The sequence below is a fragment of the Dermacentor silvarum genome, chromosome 8 (assembly GCF_013339745.2).
Source record: "Dermacentor silvarum isolate Dsil-2018 chromosome 8, BIME_Dsil_1.4, whole genome shotgun sequence".
Classification (NCBI taxonomy): domain Eukaryota; kingdom Metazoa; phylum Arthropoda; class Arachnida; order Ixodida; family Ixodidae; genus Dermacentor; species Dermacentor silvarum.
This window is the reverse complement of record NC_051161.1, coordinates 17,232,667-17,247,706: the sequence shown is the minus strand read 5'-3', so window position 1 is coordinate 17,247,706 and position 15,040 is coordinate 17,232,667. Positions and strand designations below refer to the sequence as shown.

General features: G+C 41.5%; 1 protein-coding gene across 1 annotated transcript; it reads left to right on the top strand.

The window, feature by feature from the left end:
- The first annotated feature begins 106 nt into the window (after nucleotides 1-106).
- Nucleotides 107-2,500, top strand: LOC119460699 (PI-PLC X domain-containing protein 3-like). Its single transcript, XM_037721760.2, is given in 3 exon segments — nucleotides 107-332; nucleotides 1,365-1,434; nucleotides 1,436-2,500. Coding segments are annotated over 3 exon segments (1,116 nt in total). The 5' UTR covers nucleotides 107-115; the 3' UTR covers nucleotides 2,265-2,500.
- The last annotated feature ends 12,540 nt before the right edge of the window (nucleotides 2,501-15,040 follow it).

Sequence of the window (15,040 nt, the reverse complement as noted above, 5' to 3'; positions counted from 1 at the left end):
GAAATTAGAATATTCGCCATTATTCGTACCATAAAATTTTTATAAATTTGCTTTTATGCCTGGCTAAAACGGCTTCTTGCATACTGTTGGTCGCTGTCCTTCGGTGTCCTAGGTCATGTGGGTGTGGTGGTTCTACGCAACTGGTACCGAGCATGCTCATCAGCTGGACGGTGCTTGCGTGCTTGCTGATCCTGCGTACGAGCGTGCAACTGACGGCGCTGTGGATATGGCAGCGGTAACGGACGGGGACGCGTCGTCCCAGTTGGAAAATTGGATGGGCAACTTGCCGGAGGAACTGCAAAATGTACCGCTGAACCATCTAGCCATACCAGGTAAATATGTGCAAAGGTCCTAGAAGACTCCGATCATGCGCGCCCGTGTAGAAGAGACTGTTCAGATACTGATCGGTCGAGATTCGGTGGAGAAGCGCATTACATTTGTATACAGCGTACCGCTCGCGAAGAAAGTGAAACGATGGTCTGGTTATACATATCAGTCATAATTCCTGATATCATTACCGTTTTCTTTGAAGATATCTGAAGCTTCCGCATAGAAAGCTGCAGCTGGGCCGCTGCCCCTCCCATTTAGGCATGAGCTTTTCCTTCCAGCACGTGTAGCATATCTTTCCTTTTAAAAAATGAACCAGTTTACAGTCACTGAATTTTTCTGTCTGCAGGGATCGCCTAATACAGCGCAGTTTATATCGATCTCCCAAATTAATTTTGTGTGCGCAAGTCTCCCCGATCGTGCGCGTTTTTCTACGTAAATAAAGAATAACCAAGTTGATATCAAACGTCTTGTCGTAAACAAAAAAAAAGTTATTCAGAGTAAGTTGCTTCACTTTAATACAAACATTATAATTGCGGGCCAAACGCCTTACGGATTTTGTAGGCGGTTTTCTCCGCATGACTACGTGTAATGCGGTGCAGCACTGAACTACCTCGTAAGGTCTTTTGTATATGACATTATGTGCTCATTTCGCGCAACCCAGTAACGTTTAGAAGCTTGTAACGAGTTATCACAGAAAAGAAAAGCAGCAAATTAATTACGTGAGGTTATGGCAGAATCACTGGCCGTTATAATGTAAGGATAATCCCTATCGCCCGGTTCTATTCCTTTCCCATCTTTCGTTCACGGCCGGCAGATCCTGATAACTGTAAGGTGTCTCGATAGCAGCGCCGCCGAGAAGCGGTACTATCGAGGCGCCCTAGGTGGTAACTAGAGTTTTCTCAGAGCGGAGCGCCGCTCTGACCACAGGCGAAGCGCAAAAAGCAATAGCATTAATTGAAATAAAATTGTTACAATATGTCTATATATTCTTTTCTTCTTTATCTCGATCAAGATCGCTGTTTCTATATTTCCAGGATCACACGACAGCTGCAGCTATACCATATCACCACAAGCGGAAATAGCACCAGACAACGAATACTACTGGCAACAAACTCTTGAAACTGCTCGGGCCCATTGGAAAGCAAATTATGTACAGCTGGTCAGTCACTCAGAACATCACTACTAAGGAGCAGTTGCAAGCTGGTATCCGCTACTTCGACATAAGGATAGCCGTCAGGAAAGATCCCAAAGATGAAAATTTGTACCTTATACACGGGCTCTTCGGCGCCGTCGTCGACAACTTCCTCGTTGAAGTCAAGGAGTTCTTGGAAAGCCACAAAAAGGAAGTCATACTGGTTCATTTCCAACATTTCTACAACATGACGGACACTGACCACAACCGTCTCCTGAACAAGTTGACAAGTGCATTTGGGCCACTTATGTGCCAGTTCACCACAGACCTGGACAACATCACTCTTGCGTCCCTGTGGCGACGTGGATATCAGATGATCACCTTCTATGGTCATGAAAAGTTGGCCAAGTACCATCCATATCTTTGGCCTACAAGCTACATCCCAAACCCTTGGCCAGATGATGATGAAGCAACACGCCTGGTTACGTTTTGGAACCAAACTTTGCAGCAGGGACGTGATCCCAAAACGTTTTTTGTGCTTCAGGCTGTAGGCACTCCTCAACCATCAACGGTCACCATGCACATCTGCAACAGCCTCAGGGTCTACATAGTCCCCAAGGTAAATGCACTCCTGGAAAGCTGGCTTTCCAGCCAAGTGCCCGGAAGTGGGAATCACACATGCAATGTCATCATGTCCGATTTTGTGGAGATGAACAACTACCGAATTCCAAAAATGGTGGTGGAATTGAATCAGAAGCTTCTGCGAAGTGCGTCTGCCAGTGCAGAAGATGAGATGGTGTGACCTGAAGGAGAAAGCAGGCTGTTGACTCTACAGCAACTCTGCTTACGCTGCTCTCGCATGCTGCAAGAACTTATTGTACTTTGCTGTTCCAGCAAAAAAAAAAAAAAGAAAATCCTTGTATATATAGGGCATATTGTGCTGCTGGGCAATGCTTGTTAAAAGCAGACTCAACACAAAGATATTTTCTCTTTGTGTCACGTAATTTGCTGTTTAAGCAAAAAAAAAAAAAAAAAGAAGCCTTGTATATAAAAGAGCACTTTGTGCTGCTAGGCAATGCTTGTTAAAAGCAGACACACCAGAAAGATACCTTTTCCTTCGTATCACTGATCTGTCAACCAGCGTTGCTTTGCAGATCAGACCTGAATAGGCCTGGACACTCAACACAGTCAGCCAGAATCCTCACAGCAGTGCAGACAGCTTCAGAAGCACTCTCACCAACTATGACATCTGGCAAGTGTGTCTGCTCTTAACAACTCCCCTTTGCTTAATGTGCCTCATGTTTAGTGAAGAAGCACAACATTGCCTAAAAGCATTTTGCATTGCACTCGCTTGCTCAGCACAGGCCATTTTTCTTACTCGTCTTATCGCGATGCTTTTACCTGAGGTAATGCAAGTTGTTGGTGCCTGCCCATGTTGCAATAATGTCTTTTTATCACCATTTTGCTTACAAGGACACAATCCATTATGATTTTAGCTTGTCAGCAGGCAAAGCAAAACTGTTCCATTTTATACCATGATGCAGAGATCCTGAATGTTGTGATGTTGTCTGTTGAATGTAGGGTCCCACAAAGAACAATGTTGCAATTAGCTGTGTTGGCATGTTTTTCATATTATACAAAGAGTTCCACAGATTATTTGGGCTGTACACCCACTTACTAATGATTAACTATGAACTGGGAGGGTTGGTAGTTGCTAAGGGGGCTAGGGGGAATTTCCTCCTGTGGACAGCGCAGTTCTTTCTCAAGGTGGAACCACCCCAAGATCCGACAGTGCCCAATGCTGCTTGGCTTCGTTGATCTGACAAGCACTGGCGTATTCAGCAAGAGATAACTGATGTCATGCTGAATATGCTATCATCATCAGATCACCACAGCAGGGCCCAAACTCTCTGGTTTGGGTACCTGAAAAATACTGCCAACAGACGAAAGATATCACTGTCTTAAGGGGGCCCTGTAACACTTCTAACTCTGTGGAGTGAGTACAATGCTGTTCAATTGATGTACTATTCACTGATAAATTTTTGAAAAAAACTGATAAGAGAGATATAAACGAATGCAATGCTTACTTTTCCCGTTCACCATCAGCACAATTACTAACGTTCCCACTCTCCTGGGGCTGTGCCGACAGCAATGACCTGCCTAGTCTACCTTTCGTACTTCTTTCACTGGTGCACTTATGTTACCAATATGTTATGTGTGTTATGTTAATATGGTTATGCTAACCATTCAAGGTTGACATCTGACAAAGGGGTGGTGACAGGGCACTTCATCTACTAGAAGATTGAAGGGGTGTGTGTGAGTGTGCAAGGCTTTTACTCATGAGCAACTCATGGTTATAAACGATCACTCAATGGCTGCCATCTGTTGCGCAATCTGCAATATTATAGACTGCTGAAAACAGAGGGTGCCTTGAAAGCCCTACAAGAGAGTGAGCAATCTTTTATGCGAGATTGTGGACTCCCTGCTATATGCAGTTGAATATTATTTGGCTCACATGTTCATGACAGCATTGCCAACAGAGCGTGAACACTTTCTGTGTTAAGTGTTGCAGTGCCCCTTTGACCATGAGAAGTTTGTTAAACATGAGCACCGACATCTGTGCCTATGCAGAAGATTTTGCAGGCAATGTTTCAAAGCAGGGGACTAAATTAAGTAAGCACAAAAGAAACATATTGCTAAGTAAGCTGTGTCCTTTGCTATGTTGACCAGCATATCGAGCTATGTTGAAGTCGGGACTTTATTTCCAAACAAGTCTTGCACGTCGATGTATTTCGTGTATGTATGACCAGTTGACTGTTGGCATGAATTGAAATGCGCACAGGTCAGAGAAAGCTGGAACATGCCTCTGCATTTATATGTTCATTGCTGTGTGTGATACTATTGCTGTGTGTGTGAGTTTTGGGGACACGAGAGTGTTTAGGGACCGGCTATGCCCTGATGTATGCCACACTTCACTTCTGCATAATCACACATAATATGTGTTCTACGTCACTTTTCCCTGTTCACATTTCAACTTGTGGGAGAAAAGTACACCAATATGTCTAGGCAGTGGTATTGAACACTATGTGCTGTTGGAAAATGACGCATATTATTTTGTTATGCAATGTGTAACATATTATGTGCAGTCTGATCATCATGAAGACTGTGGTCACATCATCATGTATCAGGCAATTTCCTACAGAAAGCTTCATCACACCTTTGAAATTTTATCGTGCTAGATTTCTTATCCTTCGTAATTGTCGTGGCATGCTCTACAGAGTGCTATTTATACACTGACTTCGATCTGTACACCCGGTGCTGTTTATTTTCCTGCACTTCCTTATGAACCTCATAATATTTCGATGCTATTTTATATATGCTATTATCTTATAAAATTATTTGCTGCTTTCTTAATGAATGTGTTGATATAATACAACCATAATAATATAACTCAAGACACCTTGTCATTGTCTATCTTGTGACACTTTATTTTGCAGCAGCAGTTTGTGAAAAACTAAAATGCAAGGTTATTTGACCATTTAGGTATAAAAATAAACTGTAAATGTTAGTGCTATACAAAAGCCTATTTCCTTTCAAAAAACGTTTCAGACGAGACCAGACTGTTTCAGCTGTGTGCTAGTTCAGGTCGTGCCACACTGCATAAACTATTACATGCATAAAAACGTGCTAAGTAAAAAAAAAAAAAATGAATTTGTCCATGTCTTCATTGCAAACATTGAAGATGAACTTCGCTAACATTTATCATGTGCTTTCCAATCTTCAGTCATAAAACTGCAGTATTGACCATAAGGTTAATGATTGGAAAGTAGAGTGATTTTACTTGAATCGCAGAAAGAATGACAACAGGATTAGTGACCACTCTTCTGCACATTACAGTGTGTTTCATCAGAAAGCGTGAAATTACATGGCGTGCATTCAGCTGTATCTGCTATGCCTACAATAACAACAGTCAGTTCGCAAAAAGAAAGAAAAATTTTCACAGGCATTTGCACCAAGCATTGGCAGCCCACTTCAAGTTACAATTTGCCATTAGAGCTTAAGTGTCTGTGCCATCGTGCAGGAAGTTAGCAACGACGAGAGCTATCAGAACCGAGGCAAGGAAGGTTTTTAAAGAAGTACCGATACATATGTGTGAAGTTGTAGAAACTCGAACAATACGGTTTTCACATGTAAGACGATTGCATTTAAAGGTTTGGAAACGCTTCAGGATGTCTAATTCGATGCAAAGTTTGCCTCGAAATGCCGTATCTGGTGTCGTCAACATTATCCTGACATTGACGATAGACAGCTAAATTTGCCGACATTTTGTAGCAAGCAATAAGGTTAGGTATGACAATGATGCTTATAAAAAAATTAATGAAAATGCTGTGCGCGTTTCTTCTTGCTTTGCTTATGGCAGTCACAGCAATCGCAGAAACTAAGTGAGCCAGCATTTCATGATGTCATGAGGCATCCGCATCCTGGGTGCCAAAACCAAAACTAGTTTACAGAATAAAGTATTATATTAAATTAGTTGAGGTGCTACGATACTTGCCATTAGCTTTTCTAGGATTTAGAGGGTTTGGACATCAATTTAGTGTGGAAAAAAAATTACAAGTAACAAATGTAATGTCAGTACTCCTCTAAACTAGTTCTTTTTTTTTAAGTAATATTTTATAATTGAACATGAATATTTGAAAAGCACAGGCTTTGAATATTGAATCTGACCCAAAATATTTTTCTGCTTCTGAAAGGCGGAAACAAAATGCAGAGAGTGATACAAAACGGTGAAGCAACAGAACATTTGCTGGTCAGCTTATGATGCGAAGTTACAGCAAGCCTTTTATTATGATAAGCAGGCTGTATATCTATATTTTGTAGTGCCATATATTGAGCCATAATTCAACATTTAAAGAAATTTAACATCAATTTCTCAAATCGATTACTTTGATCAGAACCAGAGTACTTGAAATCTGAAATATGCGTATACATACATACATATTTGAGAAAAAGAGGCTTTTGAGAATAGCAGGAAAGAATACCGGTGTTACACATTGTTTTTTAAATCTTCTTTAAGACAATTTCAATGTGCTATAAATCGTTTAAGGTTTATACATATTTCAAATGCAAAGACCACTGTTGCATGTTGCTAAAATACAGTAGTGACCAAATCTGTGGTACTGCAATGATGGCTTAAGTGTACTACAGAATGTTTCCTTTCACAATTACAGTCAAGTGGGTGCAGTTTTATGAGAGGCATTGTAAATTTTATATAATTTTACACCAATAGGACTTGTGTGTATAACGAAATGATATGTGTGCTTGTGTAAGATTTCAACCATGAACTGCTTGCCCTGTTGGATGTGTTCTATGGTTGCATTTCGGTTTTGCTGTGTACTTAGCACCAAGGACACCGGGGCAAGTTGATATGGTGATATTTTTTTGGCATGAAAAGATAAAACACAGAGAAAGCGGCTCATGATGCATGTGCTACTTTTAAACAATGTATTTGTGACCAAGGACACGACAATGTGATGAAAGAGTTGCACTTGCATGTGCCTATAAACAATGACAAGACACCACTTATGATCATATATCATTGACTGTCATCTTTTCGAAGTCCATGGAAAATGTCTGCAGGGCATTTACAGAACGTGCATTTAAAAGAAATATATGCCAAAGATATTTAAGCGCAGAAAGCTGAATTTTGTCCGTATGGTTAACATAATAATTCGAACAAAAATAAATCCGAGGACACCTACGCACTTGTTGCGAGTTGTGAATGTGAAAGCATTAATGTCTAATTGAACACCGCTGAGCAGTACTTTGAGTTTTGTGCTGCAAGTAATGTTTTCAAGTTCTGCTAGTTATCGAGTTTTGTTATTAAATTGGTGTAGGTTATTTTTTTTTAACAGTTTCTACGTTCGCACCGTACTACATAGTCGAGTACTTTAAGTGCATCGAATTCAAACACAGGGGCAGTGTGCATGCACACGTTGTGTTATGGCTGAATGCAGTGCCTGATGAAGAACTTGGCCCGCATATGCAAGCCTCGACGGAGCAGAGTGGGCGAAACGGCACACCTGCTGCCACAGGTAGCGCACCAGGTGTTGCGTGAAGGGAGAGGGCATCGCTGCAATGTGCCTCTGCCTCTTCGCTTGTTTTGCTGCATTCTTCTGCTCCCTTACTTCGTCTGCTTTGTACTGGCGTGGACGGCCACGTTTTACTACCACCGAGGTTGCGGCCGCCGACAACGTAGATGTAGCAAGAGCCAGCAAGCAGCAGCAGCCTGCGGTGCCAACGCCACATGCCACCGACATCCTGCGCAACGAGAGACTGAAGAAGCAGCAGCGGCCACCAAGGCTGGCAGGCATGCGCAGCAGCTAAGCCTAGAAGGGGGTGAGAGAAGCAAGTCACGGCAATGCCCTCCTTCCTCATGCAACACCTGGTGCGCTACCATGGCAGCAGGTGTACCACTTCGCCCGCTCTGCGCGCTCGTGATGTGGCCTCGCAGCCAATGGGAATTTAGGCGCAGTTTCGCTGCTACAGACGCCAGCTTTTTCGCTCAATGGGCCATTCGATAAACAAATGAATTGTGGTGCGAGGAAAAGAAGAAGGAAACCAAGAGGAGACAGGATAGGGTGCCAATATTGCCAATTGCCATTGCAATGCTTTCGCATCAATGATAATTTGTAATTCCACATAATTTTGAAGGGGCCATAGGGAAATTAACCTCCAATGGATGCATCGCTAACTAGGGAAAAGTGTAATGAAGCCAGCACTAGCATTCCGGGCTGCCTTGACAAGACTGATATCTTCAAAGTTCCCCTCCAAGGCTTCGCACCAAGCCCTTCTCTGCTTTATGCTCTAGTATAAGATTCCTAAAAAATTCTGTTCAGAAGCATCTTCGAATACTCTTGTCGAACGCAACAAGAATATTCTTGAAGAGTTGGCCTATTATCAACGTTATCTTGAAAAGAAGTGTTTCAGGCTGCTGTTATGGCCAGTGGTATGTTGTATGGAACTAAAACAGTCCTGGTGAAGAAATGCAGAGAGATTCTTGTGACAATAAGAAACAAGGTTGCCCAAGGAAAAAGGTAGCAGAGACTAATAAAGGAGATCCTTAAGTCCTGAAGTGGAAAAAGGAATTGGTAAATGACGAGGTAAAATTTCAATATATAGGTAATTCGATATATAAAATAAAAATTTTATACAAAAAGTTTCACACTTTACTGCTGTTCGTTATACACAATAATTCGTTATATGTGAGTTGATATATCCGGGTTCGACTGTATCATAACTGCTCCAATTCAAGTGGGCACTCTGGTTATGCAAAATCTTCAGCTCCCTCGAATTTAGCTATGTATACAAAAGCAGCAGTGTGTCTGTAGCCAAACTCTGCTGAGATAGGGCAGACCATTGGACAAAAAATTATGTACATAAATTATTCTATAACACTTAACTATTTTAGAGCATGCAATGACTGCTGAGTGACAGACCCTTTTTGCGAAGTTTCTGCCAATGTTGCATGCAAAAATTTTATTTGTTGTTCTTGGGAACGACATTCCTCCCGTATGCACACACCTTTTACGTATTCAACCATAATGTTGTCTCCAATAATATTTTTGCCACTTTTGTATACCTCAAACTTCTGAGAATTCGTATCAAAATTGACAAGTTTGAATTAATGCAAGTTAACCATATATCAAAGAGCATATCTACATAAATCTATTATACATTACCAATACTGACAACACTTGTGCCAACTGAAGCGCTGTGCAGAGTGATTTGTACTACGTGTAAAAGCATACTGTACAGTTTGCACCAAGGGAGCTTGAGCTGGTTAGTTGTACGGTACAGTACAACTCTTAAAGGAAACACTAGCTAGTAGTGAAGCCAATATAACTCACTTATGCTCTAAATGGCTGATAGCACACACTAGGCTGACATTATGCAATTAACCTTTTGCGGTTATGTGTCGGGCCCCTCCCAACATGCGAAAATATTGGTTCTGGTCAGATGTCTGGAAGCGCCCGACATGCGCATGTGCTGTTTTTTTTTGTTTTTTTTGTATTTGTTGCAGCACATTTCGTGAACTTTTTTTTCAACTATTGATAATTGTACTTCGCGTGTGTGTGTACGAGGCCAACACACTTGAAGGAATTCATGCTTTTTGTAGTGCAGAGCGCCCAGAGGATAGCGATGCTTTCTTCAAAAGCATTTTACGGCAAGAGCGTGCATGAGTTCAGCGAATCCAAAGATCATTTCAGCACTGAAAAGGAATATATTCTGCCTTTAGATAACCAGCAAACATCCTTGGATGAGAGCACTCAAGAAAAAAAGCGATAATAAAGGCCCAAGATAGAATAGTCCCTGTGGTGATGCTGGCTGCAGACCACACTGTGCAAAGGTCCCCAGAATAAATACAATTTTCTGAAAAAATCACATATTGTTACAAGAAGTGCTCTTTCTGCACAGAATTCAAAACGCATGAAAAACGACCAGAAAGCAGGTCAACGTTGATGACCGCAAAAAGTTAATGAAAGAACTCTTCATGCCTTTGTGCGGTATTTCATCTGTAGTTATTAGCCAAATATAAACACTTCTTTCTCTTTAAAAGTGGACTGTACTGTACATCTTGATGACTGAACTGTGGTACAAAAAAAAAGACGCCCTTTGCACATGGAACCGTTTACCTCAACATGTAGAGTTTAGCGACCAAATTTTGTACATGTGCGGGTTACGGATGAGCAAGGCTTGGCCATCAACCTGAAGTGTAGTTGTATACAAACAGGGCAGCTCTGAAAACTTTCTATGAGAGCTGTAGATGGCAGTAAAATTATGTATTAAGAGCAGCTTCTGGTTTAGTAAGCGTGCTCATGGTTGAGTTTTAGTTCCTGAAGGCCAAGCATGCAGCACATCTTGTTGCAAGTGACTGGCTATATCTTGGTTTATGGCAAATGAAATCAATATAGTTTATGACAGGACCTTTGTCAAATGTTGTCTTGCAGTTGGCCTTATTAGAATTGAAAAAAAAATTAATTGTTCTTGCATAATTTTTGGCCAGAAATCTGTCATTAAAGGGATTCAGAGCTTACTACATAGTAACTAAAATAATTTTCTTGTGTATGCTTATAACAGTGTAATTCACTTCTGTGAAAACAAAGGAATGCATAGTTTCCATTTCCAAATGCAGTATCCTTGCGTTCTATGAGTTTGTTCACTTACATGACAGAAAAAATGTGGCATTTGTTATGATCTCTTCCATATTTATGTTGAAAGGGAAATATATACTATGTGAATGATCAATAAAGAAGAGCATACAAAAACCCATTGTGCATTTCTTTCCTTATGCAACAGAACAAAAGCTCTCATGAAACAATGTGCAAGTGACAAAAGGTGAGAATTGGATACAGTTGAATCTCGAGTACACTGAAGTAGCACCTGACACGAAAATGCCTTCGATATACCAGATATTCATTATAAGCATATTTTCATTACCCATTAATATCGGTGAGAAACATTTCAAACTTACTTTGTTGTATCCGGGTTCATTATATTGAGGTTCAACTGTATAGGCACTGTGTACAATGTGCAAGTAGATAAGGAGGCAAACCTGACCAAAAGTGAGTTGTGAACATCATGAGACAAAATAAAGTACAACTTGACCTACATTAAGTTGACATCAAGGAGGCGGCAAAATGACCCAGTACTTGAGCCAGTAAATTGTCATGCTAAACAAGGTGACCAAATATTTTTCTTGTCATACCTAAGCCATTTTTTCCCCGTAATCCTTGCATGGTTGAGCTTACATGATTGGTGTTTTTCGATTCTCTCTCTTTCTATCTATCTTGGGTCTTGGCGAGATATACAATCACGTTGCCATGTGTACTTAGGCTATCTTTTAGCACCCTGAAGCATTTTTTTTTTAATGTTTCAGAACACTGCATCAAAGTTCGTATGCCCTTACCCGTAACTTTTCAAATCTCCACCGCTTTTTGCTGCTTCCGGCTTGCGATGCACAAAATGAGAATGACTACTGGACAGATGTTCTCGTTGGAGCATAAGTTTCTGTAGAGAATGACCAGGTGGTACCAGCCCAGCTCTTTATAAAGATTCATGAAAAACACAAGTCAAACAAATCAAACAACAGAATGACTACAAAAGTGAAGTAAAATTAAGCAATGATCATGATCTGTGCAGTGAAAACATCTGTAACACCAGCAACAGACATCCTGATCTACATGTGACTTGTCCCACAAGTATGGGGATGGTCTTGCTGGCTCGAGAATGTAGTGCTTTGTCCCATTCCCAGATCCCTGGCTAGTGCTACACAGAAACACAACTTAGCACTGGCAAGGCTGTGTTGGCACTGCAAATACCATTTCTGTTGTCAAATTCTCAATGAAAGAAGCACTGTCACTGTCATACTGGTTGCTAAATTGCCAAACAGTTTTAATGCAGGTGAACTCCAATGCTCAGGCTGCAGACATCAGTGCAGGACTATGTACAAAGAGAGAAGAGAATTAACAGCCTGTTTTGCCAAATGGCCACCCTCTACTGATTCAATAGTCCGGAGACGTAGCTGGATTACAAGACACATTAAAAGTAAGATATTTTGAGAATGCCCTTCAAGATAAATAATAAGCTAGATTGGTAGATCACACCCCTGTAAACACAAGTAAGCTAGTTTCCTTTCAGCGGACACTTGACATGCCAGAAAGGACAACCTGAAGATTGGTGACAATTCCACTTTATAAATTTGTGCAAAAACAGCTCATTACGATGTCATCGGTTCAGTCAACACCTGGCCAATGGTAGTCTTTCGTAAAAAGAAAAACAAAATGATTATGCCACATTATAAGGAGACAACTAAACCTGGCACAATTTCAAAAGTCTTTCTATGCAAGAATGACACTGATGCACAATTATGCCATAAAATTTTTAATGTCTCTACACCATCATCAACAGTAGCTTGAAATCAATATTTGAAAAGAGAAGGTTGGCCTTGATTTTTTTCTATCAATAACAATTATTTTCTTACTGAACAATTGCGGAAAGACTTCAAACAGACCAACCGACCACTAGAGACCAAAGCAGTCTTTCTCATTGCTCTCCATTGTCCCTTTAATGCCACAAAGCCAAATGTACAATTTTTATATGCGGAGTTTAATATCTCAAAATTCTACTTTAAGTGCAGTAAACTCTTATGCAAAGTCCTGTATTTGTATTTTTGATATGCTTGTGCGAGATTTCAGTTGCGGATAGTTCAGCAATAATTACAATTCTAATAGTTACCCAAATGACATTTCATTTCGTTTTTATTTTGTACGAATGTAGTCTCCGTGGTCAGAAATAAAGGTGAACAAGTTCTTTTACCGTACTTCAATGTGTTATGATGTTTAGGCTTTTTGGGTAAGCAGGCCGACGAATAGATTTGTCTATACTATCTTCCGCAAGCCACAAGCACGACTCCTTCAAGTCCTGAATCTGTCCCAGAAGCATTATGCATACGCATAAGTGAAAATTAACCACTACAGCCCGAGTGTGAAGTGACCCTGCTTACATCATTTCAGCTTCTGTTTCCAGGCATAAGTGACGTCATCGGTTGTCTGCAACTGCTGTGTAGAGGTGTAAACATGCAACAGCAGTGAAAGGGGAAATTCAGGAAGTGAAAATCCCAGAACTAAAACTACCAGAAACGGAAACCCAGGAAGCAGAAATTGTGGAAGCAGAACAAGTGTGGGCAACAAATCAGGAAATGGCGGCGCACATTAAAAGTTGGCACTACTTAGCAAATGCAGTGGTGGCACGTGGGTGGAGTGACTTTAGGTAAACCCAGGACATCCTTAGCTTGTCAACTAGCACGCCCAGTCTATCCTCCCAATCTCGCTTTATGATCCAGAAAATCTGCTTACCTCAAATGAAAAAAAAACAAAAAAAAACAAATTGACAGATCCTCGTTTACTGCGACAGCAGCAGGCTTTTGCCATAAAAACTGTACTCAAAAACAACTTCTTTGTGCTGTGCACAATGTTGTTCTTGTCTACTACAGTATTGCCTGGTGTGGCCATTGAAATAAATGCACAGACGCCACCACTCCGAGTCTGTGTGGCGCTCAAAACCCGGCACAAATTACTCGGCGCAAATGTTGCACGATGGCGCGGTGGTTAGCGCATCTAGCTCGCAAGTGTGCATTGCCTTAGGAACAAGAGTTGGAACCCCAGCAGCGAAGGTGAACAAAGTTTTGTTTTCAGCTAGTAAGCACCTTATTTGGCTCCCAACAACAATTCATTCATTCATCAGTTATTCATTTCGAATGAATGTTTTTGCTGATGTTCAAATGCAACAGCTGACATGTTGCCACAAGTTAGGTGTTACACCTCTATAATGGACTTGTTGAAAAAATTTGTGCAGCTTGCACTAAGTTGTGCAAGGCTGGAGAAACAGCGGAGCTGGTGATCACCTAGTTTTTTTCAGTTTCGCTAGGCTCGGCTAAGTTTTGCTAAGCTCCGGATGATACTCCGGATGAGCATGCAATCGCCGCATTCCTTCTCGACTGGCGGCACGACGAGCTTCCAGCTGAGCAGCTTCCTTCTTCGGGAGTCTTGTACTTCTTCGGCTGTCCCATGTTACATTTACTCAGTGCGAAGTCTACGAGAATTGTGTGTGTTGCCATTGCGGCAACATGATATTTATAATCAGTGTGACGTCATGGCCAAGCTTCACAAAGTGTTGTCATGACTAAGCAAACCAACAATTGCGGCGCGAAGCAATGACATGGCTGGGCGAAGCTGGGTAAGTGATTGCTAGGCGACCGCATTGACGGAGCGGGTCTGCTGGATCGCGGTGTCGACATTGTAATGCCGTGGAACGTGGTGTACGCAATGGAACGCGGTGTCGGTGTTGCAAGCTGCGCTATGCAAGCTGTGCTATGCAACACGCAGTGACGTCGGCGCGGCGGTGAAGGAGCATTGCCAGAGCTAGGAGAAGCGAGGCACAGCTGTGGCAGGTGGTTGCTAGGCAACGCAGGTGACATCATCATTCAGCGAGGTTTTTTGTTAACGCGTTACGGACTGACGGTCGGCTTAAACAGCTCCGCTGTTAATATCATGCACGCGACTGCTACCGACTCCCCCTGAAAGGGGGCGTCCAAACGCAGTTTCTCAGGACCTGAATAAAAGTTCTTTGTCTGTCTGTCTGTCTTCTATTAGCAGGTCTGTGCACTTTAAAGATACCCATATACTGACAATAATATACAGGTATCATGTCACAATTTATCGTTTGATAAAGCAAAACACAGATGCGCTCAATGGCACTGCTTTGTGGGTCAAAATACTGGTGCATGAAGTTCAAGGCAGCATCGCCACCAATCTTTTGTTTTTGTCTCTTTTCTAGATTACCAAGCCTCTTGTCATGATAAGAGTGGCGTTTTTACGGTATATGTTGTAGAAGGATAATTTACTAATACAGCTCAACTCATAATTTCTCTTTAGTGTCCATTCATATCTCAGTCCTTGATTTCTTATTGCTAACATTCATCTGAACATTCTTTGCACATAAAAACGCACACACAAT